Source organism: Cyphellophora europaea, assembly GCF_000365145.1.
Source record: "Cyphellophora europaea CBS 101466 unplaced genomic scaffold supercont1.1, whole genome shotgun sequence".
In the NCBI taxonomy this organism is placed as follows: domain Eukaryota; kingdom Fungi; phylum Ascomycota; class Eurotiomycetes; order Chaetothyriales; family Cyphellophoraceae; genus Cyphellophora; species Cyphellophora europaea.
The window spans coordinates 3,264,441-3,287,279 of record NW_008481797.1 but is presented as its reverse complement, the minus strand read 5'-3'; the positions used below and the strand labels follow the sequence as shown (position 1 = coordinate 3,287,279).

Here is a 22,839-nt window from a genome sequence, read left to right as displayed (position 1 = left end):
CCTCACCTCTCAAGCAAGCCACTCAACCGCCCTCCTCCTCCTCCTCTCGTCCACCTCCACCTCCACCTCCTTCTTACTCCACTGATGCACCAACTCGTCCTCTGTTCCTCTAAGCTTCTCCTCGAACAAAAACTCCGTCAAAAACTGATACAGCCACGTGCCGGCCTTACTGCTGGGGATCGCGTGGTTGATATCCGTAAAGGCAAACATCTTCATTTTCTCGGGGGTCACGCCGGAAGGGTTTTCCGGGGAACCGACGAGCAGGTCGACCAGGGCCGCGGAGTTTTGGTAGTGCACGTTGTCGTCGCCGGTGCCGTGCACGAGGGCGAAGCCGCCGGCGGCGTGCGCGAAGCCCGAGGTCGTGCGGATTGCTGTCTCACTGTGTGGGAGGGGGTGCGGTTAGTACAAGGATGGAGGGTTGGTGGTCGGGGGTTGGGTGTGGGAGAGGGGCGGGTAAGCGACCATTCGCTGATCCCTTGACAGAAATTCTGGGAAAGAGGGGAAAGCTCACTTATAGCCGGCTTCATTATCCTCCAAGGTCTTCATGTAGCGTTCGGTATAGAACGTATCGTAGAACCGCCAGTCAGTCACAGGACTTTGAATCATGGCGAAGGTAAACACGTCCAAGTCCTCCTCCAGCACTTTCGCCGAGAGGTACCCGCCAAAGCTCGACCCATAGATGCCGACGTGCTCGGTGTCGATCCACTCGTTGGCGGCGATGAGTTGCTCGGCGGCCCAGATCTGGTCGAGCGGCTCGAGGCGCCCGAGGTGGTTGGTGACTGTGGCGCGGAAGGCGCGTCCTTTGAAGCCGGTGCCTCGTCCGTCGACTGTGTAGGTTATGTAGGAGAGGCTCGGGTCAGAGGCGATGTAGGCTTTCCAGTTCAAAGGGGAGAACTGCTTCGAGACTTCTTGGGCACCAGGACCTCCATACGGTATTAAAAGCAAACCATATTTCTTCGAGGGATCGAAGTCAACAGGCAGGCGCTGCATTACGTTCAGTGTGTAGCCGTCAGGGTGCTCGAGTTCGAGGTATGTGATATTGGGGAGGTTGAATTCGGTAATGTTCTGGACTAGTGCCTCGTTTGTGGTGATAGAGTCCAAAGCTTCGGAGGTGGAGTTGATGCTGTACAGTTCTTGATAGGGTACGTTGGGCCCTAGGTAGCTGAGGATGTAGTAGCCGCCAGCCGAGCTGAAGGAGGCAGAGTAGTACGCGGGCACGGAATCGTCTACCAAAGCGGTCTTGTTGCCCGAAAAGGAGACCGAGTATAGGTGTCGCTCGGTGCTGTGAGCTTCGGTGCTGGTGTAATAGATCAACTGGCGATCGGTATCGACCTTCAGTACAGCCGTAACCTCCCATTCACCCTCTGTGAGCTGGATGCTGTCGCCGCCATCCACGGGCCAGAGGTAGATGTGCTGCCAGCCGGATTCGTCGGAAAGATCGAGGAAATAGGTTGTGTTGGAATCGTCGATTGTGCCAATGTACTGAATGGCGAGGTTGTTATCGAGCCAGCCGTCGGTTCCGTCTCGCTCGCGGATGACGCTTGATGTCTGCTCCGCCGGGTCGACCAAAACGAGCTTCTCGAGATCCTGGACACGATTGAACGCCCGATAAACTACACCTGCATGGTCGTCCGTGACCCAAGCAACTTCTCCAATAATCGTGTTGTTGGGTTCGAAAGCATCGATCAGGATGTTGGAAACCTCCATAGTCGACAGTTCCAGGACATTGAACTCGACCGTCGGATTCGTGCTGCCAACTTTGGGGTACCGGAGCTCGAGCTCATATGGGTACTCGGGAGCGACCTCCTGGGGATCGAGTGGCGAGCCCATGAAGTAGGGGACCGTGAAAGTGCCGACGCCAGTCTCATTCATGGAGAGGAAGGCAATAAATTGAGCATCAGGCGACCACCAGAGCACGTAGCGGTCCCCGAAGATTTCCTCTTCGTAGACCCAATCTGGCACCGCATGAAACATGTCTGGGCCGCCATCCTCAGTGACCTGAGTAATCTCGCTGTTGTTGTAAATATACAGGTTGTTGCCGCGCACGAAAGCAATGGCGTCGCCCGTTGGGGCCCATTCGGCATATTGGATATCGCCGGCCTGATCCTCGACCAATGGCGTCAATTCGCCGCTCTCGATTTCCTGTATCATATAGTCTGAATAGTAGGAATGTCGGTAGTTCTTGGTGTAGTTTGTTGACCAAAGGACTCGGTCAGCCGTCGGACTGACCCAGTACTCCCAGTAATCTTCAGGGACTGCATCGGCTTCGATCAGAGTCCGAGAATCGCCAGTAACAATATTCTGCAGCACGATACTGCCGTCTTCACTCTCGGTGATATACTGGCCATCCTCGTCTCCAGAGACCCAAGACACGGATACCGAGCTAGCACTGTATTGCGCGGCCGGTACCGTCTCGTTGAAGCTGAGGATCTTGGTCCCATTACCCTGTGGCTGATGAGGTGGTCTCTCGATAGCTGCTGCCAGAGGCAACAACAAGAGGATTAGCGACGCCATTTCCGAAGCAGACAGCCTCTGTGTAAAGGGAATGGCTTTGTTCCTGCTTCGAAGAGACTACTTGGAACTTCCTGGTAGCTCAAATTGTTCCTTCTGACAGTACCAAAGACCAGACGCGACCTGCCACACAACGCCCCCCTCGCGGCGGCCAGCCCATATTTATGCAGCTTCCCGCCGAGTACAGCATGGTCGCTACCTACCGACAGGCTTTCTGATCAGAAAGCCCACTCCGCCGATCTCTGCGCAAGGCACGTTGCACTCAGTATCAAAGCCAAGGAACGATTACTCCGGGCTAATCTCGTTGCAGCAGGTCGCGAATAAGTCGGTTGCTACGACGGGACGAGGTTGGCTCGGCTGGGGTTTCTTGGCAGCAGGGCGGGGACGGAGAGGATCGAGATAGGATAGGCCGGAGGAAATGCAGGTCCTGGGTGGACGCTGGGTGCGATCAGCATCCTGTTCCTTGCGTGGATAGCCGTTGGAATGATCCGGGCTTCGCTAAGCTCTGGTCGGCCATGGTCGGTGGGAAGAACAGCTAACGTCACCTGGATGCCGGTGGCGCAGAGTGGTTGTTGTACAATGAATCAGCTGTAGGGTGCAGGACCGATATCTAGGAAAAGCGAGTATTAATATTGTCAGTTCAGAGCCCGACCATTCAAAGCGTGGACTATGAAGCAATGAGGAGGGCATCGTCAGTTCTGAGCTTAGTTTCCAAATTCGAATGGAAAGACGATGTCCTCCTTCCTACTGTAGCCTCAATGTCAAAGATAGGTAAATCTGCGAGTGGATAACGGCGTCCTTCTCATAAGCATATGGTCGGCCTCTGCACACCTGGCTGGGACGATGGACAAGCTCTAATCCCTCCAAAAAGGGCAACGTTCCTCCTGAGCCTGCATAGTCGGACGCCTGCCGCATTATTGCTGTCCGTTCAAAACTCGCCACAAGTCCCGGATATCTTGCAGTGCTAGGCTGTCAGACGTGGCAAAGATCAGTGGGTAGGAAAGAAGCGCACGATGGACGAGTATTCAGAGAAATCAATCGTGATTAGCTATGGCAGTGGACCAAACTTTTGAACCGCTCAGGCTCAACTCGTGATCATACACCCAGCCGCAATAGCGAACGAAGGATACACAAAGGGGTATCAAATGTTGAACGCCGAATCTCAGAGTAAACCAAACCCGTCAAATGTCGTACTGGAGATCGACTGATGGTCGATCAACAGGCAGCGCAGCTGAGGCACCAAATTTGGCTGTCGGACAACTGTTTAAATATTCTCAATGACGCGAGCGTTCATGGCCTGTTGGAATCCGTCACCTGAGTCCATATTGAACTGGTTGCCGGTGTTCTGCTTGCTTTGATAGTTGCTGGGGCCCCCAGCGTCTGGGGCCAGCGCCGCTTTCATAGCACCCTCAGGCATAGTCTGGTTGGCGGCAGGCAGGAAGATGACCTTGCTGTTGGCCGTCTTGGCCATGGCTTGCATAGCCTCGAGGTAACGGATTTGCATGGCAGGAGCAGAGCTGAGAATGTCGGCGGCTTGTCTCATGAGTTTGGCGGACTCGACCTCAGCGCGGGCAGCGATGACCTTGGATTCACCAATACGCTTAGACTGGGCGGCCATGGAGAGCGAGTCTTGTAGGTCGTTGCTGAAGATGATGTCCTTGATGAGCATAGACTCGACTTGGACGCCCCAACCCATCGCGACATCCTCGATGATCTCGCCAATGCTTTGGGCGATCTCTTCGCGACGTTCGATGACGTCCTGTAGGACGCGGGCACCAACGACGTGGCGCAGAGTAGTCTGGGTACGCTCGATCAGAGCCTGCCGGATGTTTGAGATGCCGAATGCGGCCTTGTGTGGCGAGGTGATGTGATAGTAGATGACCGAGGTCAGGTTGAGGGTGACATTGTCCTTGGTCATGCAGACTTGCCGGGGCACCTCAACAATCTGGATCTTGACATCGACCTGAATCAGGCGCTCGGAGAGGGGATTGATCTTAACCAGACCAGGGTCGACGGCGCGAGTGAATTTGCCGAACTTGGTGACGAGGCCGACGTTGCCCTGTGATACAGGCTTGTAAGGGTTGGGGCAGACGATGCAGCAAGGAATGGCACCGAAGAAACCGACACAGGATCCGAGCGTGTTGACTGTGATGGTGTCAGTGATTTGGATGCGCGCGATCAGGAGTGTGGGGGCGACATACTCATAGAACCGTACCAGCCATGGGCATCGGGTTCAGTCTCGCCCTGAAGCATCTGCGCGTACGAGGGCTGCAGGTCCTCTCTGCGCGGAGGCTGAACCTTGATGACACCATTCTCACCGTGGCGAGGTTGGAAGCCTCTCTGAGGAGAAGCGCTGTCCTTGCCTCTGCCATTGGGGGTGTCGTCCTTGTACATAGGAGAGTCCATTGTGTCGCGAGGTGGAGAGGGGTAAATAGAGGTATGTGTTGGTGGTGGAATGAATGGAGTGTTGGTATGCGTCGACGAGGAGGAGTGCGCACGAGACCGACTAGAGATGGTATCGGAAGTCTTGAGCGTCATACAAAATGCAAGCGGGAGGGAGGAATATATGGTGATGGGTGATGATGGATCATGATGGTTTGATTGAGCAAAGATGCGCCAATGCTATTTCTGTCGCTTAGCCTCTCCGCACTGGACACCTACTGGGGCCCGCTGGGTCCTGCTGGGTCCTGCTGGGTCCTGCTGGGTCCTGCTGGGCTTGCGCGGGACTGCCTTGCACGTCGCCTAAGCCTTAAGCGGCAGCATACTGGCTCGGGGGCCCGTCTCAGCTGCCGATCCCAGTCTCTACTCCCCGTCACGCCTATACTCTGTTGTCATCACGCGCTCGCTGCTATTCGTCTTTACTGCGCGGGATATTTCTATATGCTCTGGCTTCAAGGCACGACGCGTGGCCTCGGCTTAGGGTGCTGTAATGTTGTTGTTGTTCGCATTGTCCCTTGCACGATGGTACAATGATATTCGAACTGCTGCTTACCCGAATCTGCCTCGTTCAGCAACCATCGGAGTGGCAGTGCTTTTGCTCCGAGGCTCACCGGCAACGCAGCAATCCCTGCCAAATGCTTGGTTGCTTGATCGACTGATGTTCTGCCGATATTCCGTCTAAGCTACAGCTTATTTCTCCACGACCAGTAACCTCTGGCTTATCGCGAGTCGGTCGAACACCATCCACATGCACGCGACAACAAGGTAATAGGCATGAAGACCCAAGTCGTGAGTATCCTGTGCTGCCCCCGTCCTTCGCAACGGCCGAAACACGTTTGAGGCGTGCTATTCTACTGCCCGTTTCCGCAGCCGCAACTCTTCTTCAGCTGCGCCTATAGGCGACCAAGTAGCCGCATCTCGTGGGTAGAGAAAGGTACTCTACCCCGTACCATCAGGAATTATCACCACTTGGCCTAAATTGAACTAAATCCATGATGCTGCCATGCTACGCTCCGTGTCTGTTGCAGCGATTCAACAGCGTATTCGGATTCTCTTAAGCCTAGTCGTGACATCAAAGCGACCTTGGCCTGGGTGCCGAGCTGTCCGACTTTCTTCCCACCCCTGATAGGCGTTCACCCGCTATCCTGGTGATCGAATATTCGAATACTTTGCCACTTACAGGAATGCCACCTATAAGAATACTCCGACGGCAGCTCCATTGACCACATGACCCCAGCACAAAAATAAATGGGCTATAGAGTTTGGTCCTTGGCCCTCCCCCCCGTGGATCAAGCCGGATATCGGCAGCCATCTGGGCTGTGATGGAACATCTGCAGCGCAGGGAGAGAGTTCCATTCCCGTATGCTTCCAGAATATTTCCCCTTGCAGAATACCAAAACCCTTGAAGCGCGAAGCTCGTTGCTAGCCTTCACGACGTATTTCCAAGTCGCGCAGTCCAGAAATAGAAGCGCATCCCACTTCAAGCTCTCGGTCAAGTATGTACTGTACTTTGCCGCGGCCGCGGACCGCCGCGGAAGGATGCTTGTAGAAGCTCTAAGCAATACGCCTATGGCTGCAGTTTCGGACATCACAAGGCAAGCTCACCCAAGGCAGTGCCTTCCCTGGCATCTGAGCAAGACCCAACAATGCTACCAGGATCTAGAATAGGTCGGAGTGCCCGTCACCGAGCTCTAGCAGGTCACACTCGTTCTTTTGGCCCCCCTGCCGCAGCACGCACTTGCACTGCCTCACAGAACTACTCAAGGTGACATCTGATTGGGGCCAGAGCTATATCTTACTGCTCAATCTACCCAATCATATAGCAGCCCTGCCTCGAAGTCGCCAGTACTTCAACAACACATGTCATAGATGCAAGGCGTTTTGAATCCCCTCCTATGCTTGCCAACAAACCTGCATCTGCCCAAAATGCGCCACAAGGAAAATAACATGGCCACGTTAGAGGATGCCCAGGTGGTGGGGCAATGTCTTCTCAACGGTCCAAAGACATCCAAAGTAGTCGCTTAAATAGGTTCAGTGACGAGTTCGATGAGAAGCATGATGGCAGGACTTGAAGGTATTCTGTCAGATACCGGCGGCGCGTTGTCGAAACGCTGCATTCACTGAACTCATGCGTAGCTTGCTTCGGAGGGCACCGACATCCAGACAGTTCGTTTACCATTTCAATCGTAGATTGATAGGGAGGGCACTGTGGTTCAGAAGCCCAGTATCTAACACTTGATATACGGGACTGGCGACGGCCCTACTATTCTATGAACGCCACTCAGTGAAGCCGACTTTCGATCGCTAGGAAGAGGCGCTACCGTCTGTCAGACTCTGTGTGATATCTTGGCCTTGAGGATCCGACTTTCTCAGCTCTGCAGATGCAAGAGGCTTCCTATTGCATTTTCTCGAGGAGCTGTTTAGGCTCGCGAATTATCCGTATCGTCTGGTTTATCCTGAGTTCCTGACTGTTCTCGTGGGAGACAGTGGTGCCCAGGAGCCGCCATTCTTTGCGGCCGGGCGCTGGACCTATACGAGCATGTGAAATTTCCAACGGGTGAACACTGTACGTGTCTCTGCTGAATGACCCTAACGCGGGAGGCTTAGGTGTAGTCGTCTCGGCACGGCTTCCCGCACTGGTAAAGTGTGTCCTTGGTTGACCGTACAACCAAATGTCATTGTCCGACTTGCCCGCATCGTCTCCGAACTCGGCTATCTCTCAAATCGGCTCATTCGACCAAGGGTGAGTATTGGGCTGGCAGCTTTGTGACCAGGAAGCTTTCCATTCCTTCATCCAACTATCGTCTCGGCCGTGCCGCATGTCCGAACCGACTTGACACGAATTTCGCAGGATGATTTGTTCTTTCAGGTGCAAGCTGTGCGTGATTCTTCAGCTAGGGTGCGCTTCATGATCACCGTTAGTGGTAGATGTGGATAGAGCAGTGCACCCTCTCAGAACTCGAATAATGGCCTGAATCTTGTCGTCGCCTTCCTCGCCAGAAAATCGCTCGTCAAGGTTTTCAACAACAAGTCCAAGCAAATAACGACCACTCTGGTCATCTGCAGCATCCGCCTCTGCAGTAGCGTCGTCACCATCATCGTCAGGCATCGTGATCTGAGCAATTGGCTCCATTCCATTGGTTGTCGCCTCTTCCTGGCCGTCAACTTCCATGCCTTCAGCTTCCCCATTCACGGAGGGCTGGACCCGCGGCAAGCCGATCCCTAGATTGACGATGGAATAGACTTCGGTCTTTGTGAGGTCGAATTGACGAAGCCGCTTGACAACCTCACTCATGTAAGCCTCTGGTGCCGGAAGAGAAGCAGTGTGGGGAGCGGTGATATCAATATATTTTTGAACCTATGAAATTAGCCTTGGGCAGCAACTGAAGAACGGCTCAGACATTGGCCGCGCCCGCATACTTACATCCTTTCGTACTTGGATGCAGCTGGCTAGATTGACGGGTTCGTAGGCACCGAGCTTCTTGTCGGCCGGACGCTGTTTCTGCGCTTTTAGAAAGTCATACACCTCCGCATTCGTGAGAAGCGCAGACTGCGGGTCAACGACGATCATCTTGAGTGTGGTGTGAAGTAGTTCGGACGGATATCATTGACCGGACGAGGCACAAATAGCGAATAGCTAGGAGATGTCTGGTTAAGACAAACTGGTATATGCTGGGAGGCGTTGAACGTCGTAGGAGGCAAAGTGGGCATTAAATTTATTTTGAGGTTCTCCACCTTTTTGCCTTGTTCAGTTCCGCAAGGCGGCCACACAATGCCACTAACCATAACTCAGCATCATGTCAAGTCACTCTACCTTCTGGATCATGAAGTCGTCAAGGTATGAATACTTCTGGAATTGATATCAACGATGGTGTGCTAGCCTAGCCACTAATGATTGGTTGTGGCGACACCGTACATCCACTGGTATATTGTGCACGCAAGCCCGAGCCCGACACCATTTTCATGCCCTCATGCTACATTTCGTTCCACACGCCAAACGCCATGCATATGCCAGATGTCATCACAGACTCAGTAAACGCCAACAGGGGACTCGTCGGGTGGATCAGGCCTTCTCTTTGCGCTTCTTCTTTTCAGACTTTATTGAAGGCTCGTCCTCCTCCCGCTTCCGCTTCGACTTCTTCGTAACATCTGATGTGCCATTCGTGGTAGGTACGACATCCTCGCTCGTGCTCTTGACTTTTACTGCGTCACCATTGGCGTCAATCACCATTTCGCCACGATCTAGCTTCTTCTTGAGCTTCTTCGCGCTAACGCCGACCTTCGCTGCAATCGTTTCGAGATCAATATCCGTGGACTCATTCTTGTGTCCTTTGGATTCCCTCTTCTCTTTTCGCTCAAGCTTGCGCATCAGCTTCTCCTCTTTCTGCTTCCGCTTCTCGGCTTTGCGGGCAGCTTTGGCAGCTGCCTCGTCGTCCTCGGACTCTTTCTCGGCCTCTGATTCGTCTTCACTGACGCCATTGGTCATCTCGGTATCGGGGATCTCTTCGATCAGCTTCTTGCCCTTCGACTTCTTCGACTCAGCGACAGCCGCGCCCTCATCACCATCGAGAGCATCGGCATCGGCATTGTATTTCTTGGCTTCTTTAATGTCCCATTTCTTGGGCTGAGTGGTCGCGGGTGTGCCATCTGGGCCAATAGCGACGCCCTTCGATTTGAGCGGCTTGCCCTCGATCGATGCAAGCTTGCGTTCGAGATAGGAACGAGCTTCAAGGCCTAGGGCGGCCTTCTCTTCCTCACCGACGTTCTCCTCGTCCTCCCACTCATGCAAAGCATCGACTCTGAGACCTAAGGCTGCTTTGGCCGCAAGCACGCGTGCCATCTTGCCCTTGTTCTTTCCAGAAGCTTGACCGATGAGCGAAGAGTGATAGATGAGGCCATATTTGGGGGTATCGTGCTTAGTCTTCAAGGCTCTGAACAGGGCCTTCTCGGCGCCGAGAATCTGGATAGTACTGGCAGGGTTCTTAGATAGGGACATCAGGCTTCCAGCGTGGGCAATCAAGCGAGCACCGACAAGCTCGCCCACTAGCGCAGTGAGGTTCGGAGCAATGGCGGCCATGCGAGCTGAAAGGTAGCTACCGAGTTGTGTGCGGTACTCGGAGAACTGTACCACCTGCTCTGCAAGGCTTTGAATGTTTTCCAGATCTTCATCCGTGATCTCGGTGCCCATAGATTTGTCAGCGGCGATCTTGACGGCTTGTTCAATTTCTTCGGGTAGAATCTCGGCCAGGTCAGTCGACTCCCAGTTCTCGCGCATGCCCATCTTCAGCACCACTTTCGCATAAGCCAGATTGTCGTTGAGGATCTTGGCCATCTCTGGAAAGTGCCATCCATACCATTCCTTGACCCTCATGGCATAGGTGTTCAACTCTTTGTCGAGATCGTCAAGCAGACCAATGGCTTGGATAATCATCACATCAACCTTGTCGGCCGAGAACTTGAGTTTGTGTCGTGCCATCGAGTGCGACAGACCGAGAGACATGGTCTTGGTGTCGGCTTCACTAAGCGCAGGGACAAGCTCGTGGATATACTCTCGTACGGCGCGGTAGATGTCGGCGGTGGTCGAATCGGCGACGGCCTTGATGTCTAGGCCGGGGAGTTTTCCGATAGCATTACCCAGCTTTGGGTCGGCAACCACCAAACTAAGTTTCTTCTCATCTTTGACAGTGCTGAGCAATGTCGACAGTTGTGGTGTGACCTTGCCCTCGACAACAGCTGCAGCCTCTTCAAGCGCAGCGGCGGCGCTGTCGAATTTGGCAAAAGATTTGAGCTTGAGCTGCTCGCATACCTTTTCGACACTGTCAAACTGCGATGCGATGTCGTCTCGCTTCAGCAGCTTCTTGTCTCTCGCTTTGAACAACGCATATCCGGCCGGAGTTTCTTGCAGCACGAGGAGAGTCATGTTGAGGCGTTAGCTGCACCAAGGAGCGTAACGATAGGTGAGTAGTTGAATAGAACACTCGCTGCTGGCGGGCAGCAAAATTTTTGGAGCAGGTCTGCCCCAAAATTGCGGCCAACCCGCCAAGCCCAGGGAGCTGCAAACTCGCCAAGACTTGCTTCCGCAGTCGAGGTCATGCAAGTGGAAGCTGGTGCTGCAGCATTGACTGCATCGGCTTAGACTCCAACTCCGTCTAATATCAATTCATCGGCCTCAGTTCAAGTCCCTCATCTTGCTAGCGCCAATCTCTGGACAGACAAGCTTAGTGTCGTTCACGTCAGGCAAACCCGGTCTACACGTCCTCCACCGCCGCCGCCCAGGCCTCCACGAGGGGCAGGATGGAAGGTATGGTGAATTACCCGAATGCCTCTGGGTATCTAACACGAGCTCTGCAGGTCTCTACTTCAACATCAATGGCGGGTACATGGAGGGAATCGTTCGTGGCTACAGAAATGCTCTTCTTACATCGCAAAACTACAGCAGCGTATGACAACAAAGCACCGAGTGGCGCGGAGGCTAATCAAACCGCAGTTGACCCAATGCGAGACGATCGATGATGTTAAGATGCAGCTGGGTCCCTCATACGGCGAGACGCTTTCCAATCTAGCTCCTAACCCTTCGACCTCTGCTCTCGCATCTAAAACTACGGAGAAGCTGGTCGCAGATTTCAGATACCTACAAGGACAGTGCACGGGTTCATTGTCGAAGTTTATGGAATATCTCACCTACTCGTACATGATCGACAACGTCGCCCTACTGATCACTGGAACCCTACATGAGCGAGACACCAAAGAGCTGCTGGAGCGATGCCATCCATTGGGTTGGTTTGAGACCATGCCAGTGCTTTGCGTCGCCACCAACATCGAGGAGCTGTACAACTCCGTGCTCATCGAGACTCCTCTTGCGCCATACTTCAAGGGCAGCTTGAGCCACCAGGACCTTGATGAGCTCAACATTGAAATCGTCCGCAATACCCTCTACAAGAACTACCTTGAAGACTTCTACCACTTTGTCAACAACGACCCCGAGATGGCCTACACACCGACTGGCGAAGTCATGTCCGAGATCCTTGAATTTGAAGCCGACCGCCGAGCCATCAATATCACGATCAACTCGTTTGGCACCGAACTGAGCAAAGACCAGCGGAAAAAACTTTACCCAGAGTTTGGTAAACTATATCCCGAGGGCATGCTCATGCTGTCCAGAGCCGAGGATCTCGAAGGTGTGTCGTTAGCTGTCAGTGGCGTCGGCGACTACAAGCGATTCTTCGATGAAGTTGGCCTAAATCAAGGCGGCTCTATGGGCGCCGGCAACCTGCAAGGTGGCTCCGGAGCAGATCAGAAAACGCTTGAAGATCTGTTCTACTTGAAGGAGGCCGAGCTTTCCAAGATGGTCTTCACCAGACAATTTACCCATGCTGTCATATACGCGTGGGTGAAACTGAGGGAGCAGGTATGTGTCATGGTTCCGTCGCATCTCAAAAAGTATACTAATGATTGGCAGGAGATTCGGAACATCACATGGATCTCCGAGTGCATCGCACAAAACCAGAAAGACAGGATAGGCAACTACATAAGCGTTTTCTGATTGTAGGTCTGTGAACTTGAAGCCAGTGTTTCTAGAAGGTTGTGTATTGCATGCAAGGCGTATGGGTACCTAAGAGCAGGCTATTTGTGAGGCATGCATTATCACCACAAAATACCAAGTCGCAGCGTTCCGATGTTGTGCCTGGTTCTTGTTCGCATTGTTCTTGTGTCTCCGGGTCGAATAACCTGTTCAATGTTGGTTGTGCTCTGCTCAGCTCAGCGTGTTAGCATAGACTGGTACTCACGGCAATTCAAGTGTCCCAGAAAATAAGTCCAGCGACTGCTACAGCTTCACGAAGTACGACGACGTTCTCGTCGGAAGGATAGTCACGATCGACACGCACTTTCAACCTGGCCCTCCGAGAAGGACCAATAATTTTGGATTATGATGCTATGGAATCCGCAAGAACAAATCCTCCCAAAGCCCCGTCCAGCGCTTGGTTGAAGCTTTTTTTGATCTTGGTTTCTGTGCATTGTTCTCTCTCCCAATAATGGCTACGATGAGCACTACAGAAAACCCCGTGTCACCAGTACATGTGATGCCATTTGTGTCCCATGATAACGCCGATTTCGATGAGTCGTGGTCATCATGCTGAGATCCTTTAGTCGTACTGAAACAGAACACTGATGCTCTCGCCGTAGTGGACGCGACGAATGGCCAGGAGACAAGTCAGCTATGTAGATGGGAGCTTTTGTCAATGTGACTCACCTCTGCAAAGACGTGCCCCACCTCGAGCACCTCGAGCTTGGGACATCTCTTGCAATGTTCGCGTTGATCCACGGTATTAGTCACTACTACCTTGTCAAGTGCACTTGCGTTGATGCGATCAATGGCGTCGCCGCTGAGAACACCATGAGTGACCAGCGCATATACTTTGCTGGCACCTTCTTTCTTCACTAGTTTAGCTGCTCGGGTGATTGTGTTGCTCGTATCGGCTAGATCGTCGATGAGGATGGCTGTCTTTCCCGCCACATCACCAACCAGCATCATGGTAGCATTTTGTCGGTCAGTTACCTTGGTGGGACGTCGTTCCTTATGGATCAGAGCGAACTGCAGTCCAAGTGAGTCCGCTATAGCAGTGGCACGCTTTGCACCTCCAGCATCGGGACTCACGATTACAGCATTTCTGTAGCCAGGAATGTTGTGCTGGATGTACTTTTTCAAGAGAGGGCGGCCATACAGATTGTCCACAGGAATGTCAAAGAACCCCTGGTATTGCGGATCGTGTAGGTCCATGGTGATGATGTGGTCAGCACCGGCGCAGGTCAAGAGATCTGCCACCAATGTGCCGGCTTGGGCAACCCACTGGCGGTACCCAGGCCTAGGCTTGAACGCATCGGCTGGTGATTCGGGTTTTGAGACGGCGAAGTCATGGGTGTTAACGCCGGAGACGGATGCGCTTGAGTTACCACGACTGCGGCTAGGCAATCCATTAGATTGCTCCGTTTTGGAGTTTGAATTGGTGCTCGACTCGCGGTAATGGCTGTAGCGGTTCTGGTGAGGCTGAGTACCAGATCCGATATCATCCAGCTGGGGGCGCGAGATTGGTCGATGCAGATTTCCTGGCCCACCATTGGAAGTGCCGTTCAGCTCATGCTTGTCGTGCTTCTCAGGCCTCTCTGAGAGAGGGGTGCTCGGAGTACTGTCGAAAGTAAAATGCTGCTCTCCATTGGTGCTTGGTTTGTAGACACTTGATGAGCGGATGAGTGGTGCGCCAGTCTTGTTGTAGGGGATATCCGATTGTCTCGAATAAGGAAAGAGTGGGAGAACGACCGTGACCTTCTTTGCAGAGGCGGTCTTGCAGGCAGAGATGGCAATGCAGAGCTCTATGAAATGATCGTTGACCTTTCCTCCTCCTGACTGCACAATGTAGACATCTTTCCCGCGGACCGATTCTCCGATCTCGACTCGAGTCTCGCCGACAGCAAACTTCGAGAACAAGGCTTGGCCAGGCGAAATACCGAGCATCTCGCAGATTGTCTCGGTGAGAGTGGGATGGGAGTTACCTCCCAGGACCACGATGTTTCGCACCATGATTGCCGAGGTCTCGTGAGGGACAGAAGGAGAGGGAAGAGGTGGAGTTTAAGAAGTTCGGTGGGGCTGAGATCAGCGCTTCCGAGGGCCTGAGTGCTCGGAGGCCCGGTAAGAGGTCGTGTTGAGTAGCTACTAGAGTATGACAGTCAAGTACATGGTGAGAGAGGTATCTCGCAAGCGAGAAAAAGACATAAGAGAACAACAAGATGCAGGTTGGTAGGGTTTGAGGTTCGGAGGTTCAGACAATTTTCACGCTTAGCCTGCCGCTCTCGGAATGGCACGTGCATATTATGCAAGGCAGGTACCACACCCCGCCGCCCCACCGCTGTTCGTCATCCCCATACGGATACTTGATTCTGCCCGGTTGTACCTTGCATAGTCGCATGGCTTGCATGACTTGCATGGGGTGTCCGAGATCCAACATGCTGTTTGCCCCATATCGTATCAGACAGAAGATATAACCATGGAGGGCTGTTCCAGCCTCGGCAAGACCCTGAAGTCTTCTTCCGGTCATCGATGTGTTGGATCAGTCATTTAAGCAGGGACCATGTATGCCATGAAGCTCCCTCAATCACCGGTGTCGACTTCGAGATCGAGCTGCACATTGTTGCTGACACCGTAGTCCTGCAATGTCAATTGATCCTTGAACGGACGCTCCCCCTGACGCTTCAGCAGAATCTCGTGTGGCTGACGGCCGATCATGGATGCCACGATGATCTTGAAGTCACCTGCTCGCCTGTTAGCACATCTTCCAGCCGACACGATCGCCTGATACTCACGGACGGTGTCTGATGCGAAGCATGGGATGGCTTTCTTGGTCCCTAATCTGTCATTCACCGTAACCAAGATCATGGGCTGCTGAGGTACGGCTGCAGCAGGCTTTTTCTCCTTCTTCTCCTTCTCCTTCCTTTTCTCCTTTGGCTCACTCTTTCCGTCTCCATCGTCGATGTTCTGCTTGGGCCGTTTCCTGTCGACACTGTCGTCTTCATGGCGAGGGGAGCGATCTCGGCGTGGGGAGCGGGATCTCGAGCGCGGGCGGTAGTGGTCTCTGTAGCCTCTTTGCAATCCAGAATCTCGGTCGCGTGGTTCGCCTTCGTCTCGTCGCTTGTCTTTCCATTTGAAGCCTTTGTCTTTCCGACGGGGCTTGTCATCTCTCCGATCTCTGCGAGGTGACCTGCTGCGAAGGCGGTCCACGCGCGCAGGCGACTCCCGCTCTTTCCTGTCAGCAAGCGCCGTAGAACTTGAGTGCTGGTCGTCCTCACGTTGATTGTCTGCCATTATCAAGGGTCTGGCGATATCTGTCTCGTAAGTAGTCTCAGCTTTGTCCGACGAGCAAACCTCAAAATGCAAGCAAGGAAGACATTGAGACCAAGCGAACGCGCCCAAACCAAAATCTTGCCAAGGAATTTATGCCTGTCTCCAGAGCTCGCAACAGCCAGTACGGACGACCATTATATAACTTTGTCCTTTATGTCACACAGCTCAGTTTCTCGGCGCCCTCGCTGCCGCAGTACATAATGTACACACGATTCCTAGTATACACAATCCCAAGCTGTTTGGCAGATCCGGCGGTGGACAAGCTACGACCGTCACGAAGGTCTTAGGCCGACCGATGCCTCATAGTCAACGATCGCCAGTGACTAATTTCATGTACATTGATCCTGGCTGATTTCTATAAATCTGAAACGATGGTGGATCATTTATCAAATGATGTCCATCGTCGCCAGGCGGAGCTAAACCTCGAAACTAGTGTCGCTATTTGGGGGCCATTGCGAATCTTGCACTGGAGCCCGGCAGCGTTCGCGTCTTTCTACTGATCTAGCTCTTTTATCGCCTCTTCTCAATTATAAGTCACTGGTACGTTAACGCCAATTGGTAATATGAAGGCCTCTGGCCTCATCGGCTACTGCTGTTGATCTCAACTTGGTGGCCATGAAACGTCCCTGGCGCGATCGGGTAGGGTGGACGCTCCTGTCTAAGTCTGATAGTCAGCACGCGCAACATGACTCGCCTCACGACTCAGCGACAACCATTGAGCTAGCACAGCTAAATAATGAGGAGAAAGGTCCGATACAGACCGTGAGCACTTTTCGATCCTTCCGTCTCAACACCAACGCCCGGAAGCCCTCACCAAAGCGCGCCGAGGACCGTGTGGCCGATAGCTTAGGAGCTGATGGGTGGAAATTCGGAGCATCCGCCGCAGCGATCACAGCCGGCGTCACAGCCGTAGTGAACATAGGCTTCGGCATCTGGATATTGGCCGCTGCTGGATCACAAGATCCTAATGGCCGAATTCTGGCTGAGCTGTTCCACGGAAGTTGTTCAACAACAGCAAGAATGAACACCTGGTCTCACTTGGCAATCAATGTCATCAGTACTTGTCTGCTAGCAGGAAGCAACTACTGCAGTATGTTCTCTATGCGAGTCCGGTGCATCGTTGCTAACTAGGCCTTTTCAGTGCAATGTCTGGTGGCCCCGAGTCGAGCAGACGTCAATCAGGCACACGCCAAGGGTCGGTGGCTAGACATCGGCTTGCCCAGTATCCGAAATCTGCATCATATCAGCAGGCTTCGTTGTTGCCTCTGGGGCCTGTTGGCTATCTCTTCACTCCCGCTTCACCTGTTGTGCGTTCTTCCGTGGCGTCACAAAGCAGCTGCTGACATTTACAGATTCAATTCCGCCTTCTTCTCTTCCATCGGCAACAATGGGTATGACGTGGTCTTTGCAAACCCTTCTTATCTCGATGGTGCTCCGTTCAATTACACTACGAGGCAGACTGCAGTCTCTGTTCCGGACCTCCCCGAATCTGGCCTTAGGCTTCAACAAAAATACATGCAAGACCCAGGAGCATTCACGACGCTTCAGAACCAGGAGTGCATCAACAAATACGCTACCGGTCTTCTTACAGATCGACGTTCTGTTATCGTCATAACAAACGACCAACCCTCTTCTCCAGAGAATGGTTCGGTCTTGATGATAATGAGCATGGGAGTATCCTCAACAACTACCGAAAATTATCAATGGTTGTGTCCGATACCGTACGGCCTAAGCAGCTACGACGGGAAAGATTACACCATACCAGGGCTGCCGGCTACATATACCTACTCTAACACTGACCCTTGTCCTGAACGTGTAAACAAAGGTCAAATCGTTGGGCAAGATTGGCAACCTACCAATATTACGGCGGAGTACTGTCTCAGTGAGTCCATCCAAGAAGAATGTGGATTCTACGCCAATATTGCCATCATCTGGGTAGTGGTGTTTTGCAATCTCGTCAAGCTGGGTATCATGAGCTATATGGTCTTTTCGCCGGTCATTACGCAACCTCTGATGACCATTGGCGATGCCGTTTCATCTTTCATCGTCGACCCTGATTCCACCACCGAAAACCTGGGTCCGACGTCCATCCACAAGATCAAGCAACTCGATAAAAGAGTCAAGCCAAAAACGTGGAGCAAAGTTGCAGCAACATTACCAGACAGGCTGACCCAGCATCCTACTATCGATGCTCCGTCAAGACCCCCGCAAGCAACCGAGGCAGATATCAAACCGGAGCACAAATGGAACCTACCACCCTCACGCCAATGGCAGCCTTCTCCAAAGGGCCCACATCTCGCAGCTTCTGCAAGTAAGACTCGATGGACTGTCGTCTTTGTCTACTTCGCGCTGTGCGTCAGCACTGTTGCCGTGCTCCTGTATATCGCTATATGGAGAATAAACAATGCTCCAACATCGTTCGCCGCGCTATTCCAGCGAGGCTTTGGTAAAGTATCCTCCGATATGGTCATCAATGGCTGGGAAATTGAATCCATGTCTCCTGACCGGGGCGTTGTGTCTTCGGTTTTGGTCGCCAACTCACCTCAACTAGCGCTCAGTTTTCTTTACTTTGCGCTCAACACACTACTCACGCTAATGTCTAGCTCAATAGAATGGTCGCGCTTCTCCATCAATTGGACGTTGAAGAACCATCCTCGATCACTACGAACAACACAACCAGTGGGCGAGCAGCGACGGACTTATTTCCTGCAGCTCCCATTCAGATTCGCCGTACCGCTGATCTTCATGAGCGGTTTGCTTCACTGGTTGATCTCACAAAGCATATTCCTGGCAGTCATCTCGATATACGACCATGTCGGTACGCTGGAGAGGGCATTTTCGACCGCATCTTGCGGCTACTCCCCGATAGGCATGATATTTGTGATAATGGTCGGCTCGATTCTCATGTTGAGTATCTTAGCCTTTGGCTCATTTCGTATGGAACCTGGAATGCCAATCGTCGCCAGCTGCAGTGCAGCAATCAGCTCCTGTTGTCATGTCAATTGGCAGGTGGGCATGTTTGGCGGGCTGGACGAGGTGAGACTAGGTCAAGAAGCCAGAGAAGAGATGGTAAAAGCGCCAGTTGTATGGGGTGAACTCGTTGGCGATAACGAACGCCTACGGTTTCGACAAGACGAGTGGCAACAGGAGGCTGATGAGACTCGCTACAGCTTTGTCAGTGCCACAGGAGTTGATTGGCAAGAGAAGGTCAGGACACCAAATGTCGACAGAGCTCGCCTTTGATGCTAGAGTTACGATTAATGATAAAATGAGCTTAAAACAAGACTGGACGTGGTATCCTCAGAGTAGCAATAACTTGAATGTTGTACATTCGCCAGAGTGAATTTATTTATAGGTATGAACGTTGTCAGACGAAGCGATTTCTGCTCAAAATTGCTCCAATTAGCATGTCATTCGAACAATTCCTCTGTAGCCAATCGTCACTGAGCCGAATGGCTCATGATCTTCACACCCCATGGAGGCATGATATGACCGCATCTCAACTCACGCCACATCCAAACCTCCGCAATACCATCTGAAGGACTCTAGATGCAGATCCATCTTACAATGTGACACGAAAGGATAATAATCAGCCACCGATATGAGAGTCTCTCCGACTTTCCTGCTGCGATCCATCGTCTCGAAGCTGCACCCGCCCAGCCCCGCAACAGCACGGGAGTCGCAGCGCCTCTTACGATCACTCGACGGTGCCTTCAGGAAACGTCTTGATGAGGTGCACCCAGCACCATCTCTCGATGCCCACCGAGAGAGTGATGCTCCGGCCGATGGAAATCACTCCGTGAACACGCACCTCGACGCTATCCTACAGCACCCGCTACTACAATCGAAAAACACCGCCGGTGCGCAGCCAGGGAGCTCGCGTGCCGTTACCTTGATAGATCGAATACTGCGAGAGGGTGCGCTGGACATGGACTCTTTGCGAAAGGCCGCCCAGATCTACCTCTCCGACGCGCAGACGTTCAAGCGCAATGAAAGAGAACAACTCGCACCCCGACTGGCTGCATGGATGGCTTCTGCATCAGACGCGCAAAGAACAGAGTTCTTCACCACATCAACCACAGTCGGCCCCGTCCTCCTCGTCATGTCCCGAGACGGCGCCGACGAGACGGTCTGGGAGTGGCTCAAACATCTACATCGTTGCAAGGACGCCTCCTTCGTCGCGCACCAGCAGCACCTACGCACCTGGCTGGACGCCGAGGACGAATTCGTCTCCTGCATGATCAGCAACGCCCTACGCAAGAAGCAATTCACCGCTGCAGCGCAACAGTACGTCGCAGCGGCTGCCCACCGCGCCACGCTCCCGCAACCCGCCCCCATGATCGCCGCCTGGACCCGCATCGCCTCACTCGTAGCCATGAAGCGACGCCGCCACGGCATCCCCAGCGCCCTATTCTCCCGAGTCCTCGCGCACGCCCCTCCCCTCGACGCCATGGCCAAGACCTACTACTCCTCAGGCTTCCTCGCGCTCTACCACCCAGACCGACCCAGCGTGCAGCCTCTCTACCACGACCTGCACAACGAAGCCTTCGTCGCCCACTGGTCCAAGTGGAAATGGCGCCGGACCACCAAGATCCAGCAGGCGCTGCTGACGGCCATCCTGGACGCGGCTGACATGGCTTCCTCCAGAGGGAAAACGGCGCAGGCCCGCTTCTTCCTAGACTTTGCGCAGACGCATTTCCCGGACATCGTCTCGAGGGCGGAGGCGGTGGCGAGTCCGGCTGCGAGGTTGGATCAGGCGCGGGAGGAGCTCGAGAGCCATCGGGGATCGATAGATCATGGACACTTGGAGTGGGCTGTTGGCTAAACATCCCCCCTGGTCATTGTTTTTGGAGAGATGTAAAGTATGGTGTTCTAATGAATGATGACTTTTGATCTTGCACGCCTCGAGTCGAAGCCATATCTAGGCATACTCTTGATTTTTCTGCCTCTTCACGGCCTTCAGATGGCGCAACGCGAGTTATGACTATGGTTCCTATTCGCCTGTCCTGTGACCACCACCAAGTCCCTCCTTGCGTAGCAGTCCATCGAAGTCAAGGGCAGCTTTCGAGACGAAGGGCGACCGATTGTCTGATAGTATGGGTAAGTCGGGGTGGTGTTAATAATATGTGGTCCTACTGAACCTCAAACCTCCCCTCGTTCATCTGCATCTTTGACTGTGGTGAGTGCAAAGTCTAGTCACTGTAGCACAAAAGTGCTACGCTCGCAAACAAGCATCAAGCCTGGTTCTGGAGCTCTTCCTTTATTTGAACTTGGGCCGCCTGTAGGGTCTTCTCCGATCGAATCAAGTTGTACAACTTGCAGGCCTCATCGTGGCATTTGCCGAGCCGATTCTCACCCCTCCAGTTCTTCTCATCGTCGATAGCCTTGTTGTCGTAATCCAGACGGACGCCCCAGATCCCATCGAAGCGACTGCCCTCTACAAAGCCCCGCTTAACGCTGCAGCCATCTTCGCTGAAGTTATCTTTGTAGATATTGGCCAGGGCATGATCATGCTCCGCTCTTGCGAGACAGGTTGCGATGACAACTGCCATGTTTGCTTTATTCCAAAGATAGTCGCTGAAGTTGGGGCACTGGCGACCAAGATTCTTCATGTCTGCAGGATCGCGTGCTCTGAGGATTTGCATGAAGTTTGACTGGTACAATTTGGTTTCTTGTCTAGCGTATTCGGCTTGTTCGCTCTTGAGCTGCTCGTTGTGGATTTGACCGTCACGGCAAGAAATGCGGCTGATGAGCGCCCAAGTGTCTTGTTGGACGGTGCTCTGGAAGCTGCGAACGACTATATCGATGTCCTTGGACTCAAACAAGAAGGCTTTCATGGCCATCATGAACTGCTCGCCGCAGGAGAAATCGTGTTGTGATAGGATGTGTGCACCCAGAGTATCGCCCGGAGGATGGGGAACGTTGAGCTCCCTGAGCTTGGGGAGCAGATAGGCGAGTGCAGCAGCACCTTTGAATCGCTGGCCTTGGTGAAAGTTGGAAAGAATTCCTCCGTGAAAGGCTATGTGGTTTTCGTGATAGACAGTGCCACGACTAAGAGAGCGAGCTGGAACGATTATGGGCTTGGAATGGGAACTCTCACTGACTTGGCTATCCTGCGTGAGGCGGTGCTGGCGGAACTCTTGCGCTGGTGTACCACCAGCGTCAGCAGAGAATGTCTGCCATTGTGAGACCTTGTTGAGCGGTGGCGAGCTACGCTTTTGAATGCGGAAAGGAGAGATCTTGCCAGACAGGGCTCGTCGGCGCTCGGGTGAGGGAGACATTTTCGAAGTTCTGGAAGGAGACAAGATCGGTGAGGTGGCTGTGATTGTTCTTGAAGATGGCGAGGAAGAGAAAAGTGCTTCGAAGCCCCGGAGAGGCGGCTTCTGATCGAACTCAGGCTGAGAACCTACTAGGCAGGCGCGACGGTCAATAAAGTAAGCACGAGAACTATGTGACAAGGCTGCGTGGGTTCACGCCAGCTGCAAACGAGGTGCGACTTCCTCAAATTTAGCAGGAACATACCTCGCTAATCAACAGGCATCACCAGGCGTCCGTAAAAACTTGCAGCAGCCGTTTTTGACAATATTGACGAAGACCAACGTTTCCCTCCACGCACTTCAGCGTTATGCATCACTGCTATCATCGCATACTCCTACGGGCTGCCGCTGATCAATGGGATAGATGCGAATCGAAATGATGCATGGTAATCCCCAGACCTCAACCGGGGACTGTGACAGGGCAGCATGTCACTTGAGACTTGTCCTTTCACAAAGGATCGGACCATTCGGCGCACGCTCAGACATCATTGCTTCTGTCGACAGCAGCTACCGCCGCCTCTGGATGATGTAGTGGTGACTGAGGATGATGATCACCCTCATGCCGCGCCGAATGCTGCCTTGTCGCCTAACTCCACCCAGCTTCGCCATGTGAAGTCTAGCGCTCGTGTTCGAGGCGGGTCGGGTTCATCGGGTTCGCTAATCGAGGATCCCGACTCT

General features: G+C 53.2%; 10 protein-coding genes across 10 annotated transcripts; 3 read left to right on the top strand and 7 right to left on the bottom strand.

Annotated features, from left to right (window-relative positions):
• Positions 1–9: 9 nt before the first annotated feature.
• Positions 10–2,514, bottom strand: HMPREF1541_01260 (uncharacterized protein; the record flags this gene model as incomplete). The annotated part of the gene is made up of 2 exons (XM_008713560.1): positions 10–379; positions 512–2,514. 2 exons carry the CDS (start codon positions 2,512–2,514, stop codon positions 10–12), a joined length of 2,373 nt encoding a protein of 790 aa, XP_008711782.1.
• A 1,261-nt stretch (positions 2,515–3,775) lies between these two features.
• HMPREF1541_01259 (uncharacterized protein) lies at positions 3,776–4,917 on the bottom strand (the record flags this gene model as incomplete). The annotated part of the gene is made up of 2 exons (XM_008713559.1): positions 3,776–4,656; positions 4,713–4,917. 2 exons carry the CDS (start codon positions 4,915–4,917, stop codon positions 3,776–3,778), a joined length of 1,086 nt encoding a protein of 361 aa, XP_008711781.1.
• Positions 4,918–7,840: 2,923 nt separating this feature from the next.
• HMPREF1541_01258 (uncharacterized protein) lies at positions 7,841–8,521 on the bottom strand (the record flags this gene model as incomplete). The annotated part of the gene is made up of 2 exons (XM_008713558.1): positions 7,841–8,308; positions 8,375–8,521. The coding sequence occupies 2 exons, from the start codon at positions 8,519–8,521 to the stop codon at positions 7,841–7,843; spliced, it is 615 nt and encodes a 204-aa protein (XP_008711780.1).
• Positions 8,522–9,013: 492 nt separating this feature from the next.
• Positions 9,014–10,870, bottom strand: HMPREF1541_01257 (uncharacterized protein; the record flags this gene model as incomplete). Its single annotated transcript, XM_008713557.1, has 1 exon — positions 9,014–10,870. The coding sequence occupies one exon, from the start codon at positions 10,868–10,870 to the stop codon at positions 9,014–9,016; it is 1,857 nt and encodes a 618-aa protein (XP_008711779.1).
• A 374-nt stretch (positions 10,871–11,244) lies between these two features.
• Positions 11,245–12,493, top strand: HMPREF1541_01256 (V-type proton ATPase subunit D; the record flags this gene model as incomplete). The annotated part of the gene is made up of 4 exons (XM_008713556.1): positions 11,245–11,251; positions 11,302–11,390; positions 11,438–12,358; positions 12,410–12,493. The coding sequence occupies 4 exons, from the start codon at positions 11,245–11,247 to the stop codon at positions 12,491–12,493; spliced, it is 1,101 nt and encodes a 366-aa protein (XP_008711778.1).
• Positions 12,494–13,094: 601 nt separating this feature from the next.
• Positions 13,095–14,527, bottom strand: HMPREF1541_01255 (uncharacterized protein; the record flags this gene model as incomplete). The annotated part of the gene is made up of 2 exons (XM_008713555.1): positions 13,095–13,166; positions 13,202–14,527. 2 exons carry the CDS (start codon positions 14,525–14,527, stop codon positions 13,095–13,097), a joined length of 1,398 nt encoding a protein of 465 aa, XP_008711777.1.
• A 567-nt stretch (positions 14,528–15,094) lies between these two features.
• On the bottom strand, positions 15,095–15,805 carry HMPREF1541_01254 (uncharacterized protein; the record flags this gene model as incomplete). Its single annotated transcript, XM_008713554.1, has 2 exons — positions 15,095–15,255; positions 15,307–15,805. The coding sequence occupies 2 exons, from the start codon at positions 15,803–15,805 to the stop codon at positions 15,095–15,097; spliced, it is 660 nt and encodes a 219-aa protein (XP_008711776.1).
• Positions 15,806–16,459: 654 nt separating this feature from the next.
• Positions 16,460–19,087, top strand: HMPREF1541_01253 (uncharacterized protein; the record flags this gene model as incomplete). Its single annotated transcript, XM_008713553.1, has 3 exons — positions 16,460–16,934; positions 16,986–17,151; positions 17,197–19,087. The coding sequence occupies 3 exons, from the start codon at positions 16,460–16,462 to the stop codon at positions 19,085–19,087; spliced, it is 2,532 nt and encodes an 843-aa protein (XP_008711775.1).
• Positions 19,088–19,445: 358 nt separating this feature from the next.
• Positions 19,446–20,669, top strand: HMPREF1541_01252 (uncharacterized protein; the record flags this gene model as incomplete). The annotated part of the gene is made up of 1 exon (XM_008713552.1): positions 19,446–20,669. One exon carries the CDS (start codon positions 19,446–19,448, stop codon positions 20,667–20,669), a length of 1,224 nt encoding a protein of 407 aa, XP_008711774.1.
• Positions 20,670–21,078: 409 nt separating this feature from the next.
• HMPREF1541_01251 (uncharacterized protein) lies at positions 21,079–22,125 on the bottom strand (the record flags this gene model as incomplete). The annotated part of the gene is made up of 1 exon (XM_008713551.1): positions 21,079–22,125. The coding sequence occupies one exon, from the start codon at positions 22,123–22,125 to the stop codon at positions 21,079–21,081; it is 1,047 nt and encodes a 348-aa protein (XP_008711773.1).
• Between the last annotated feature and the right edge of the window lie 714 nt (positions 22,126–22,839).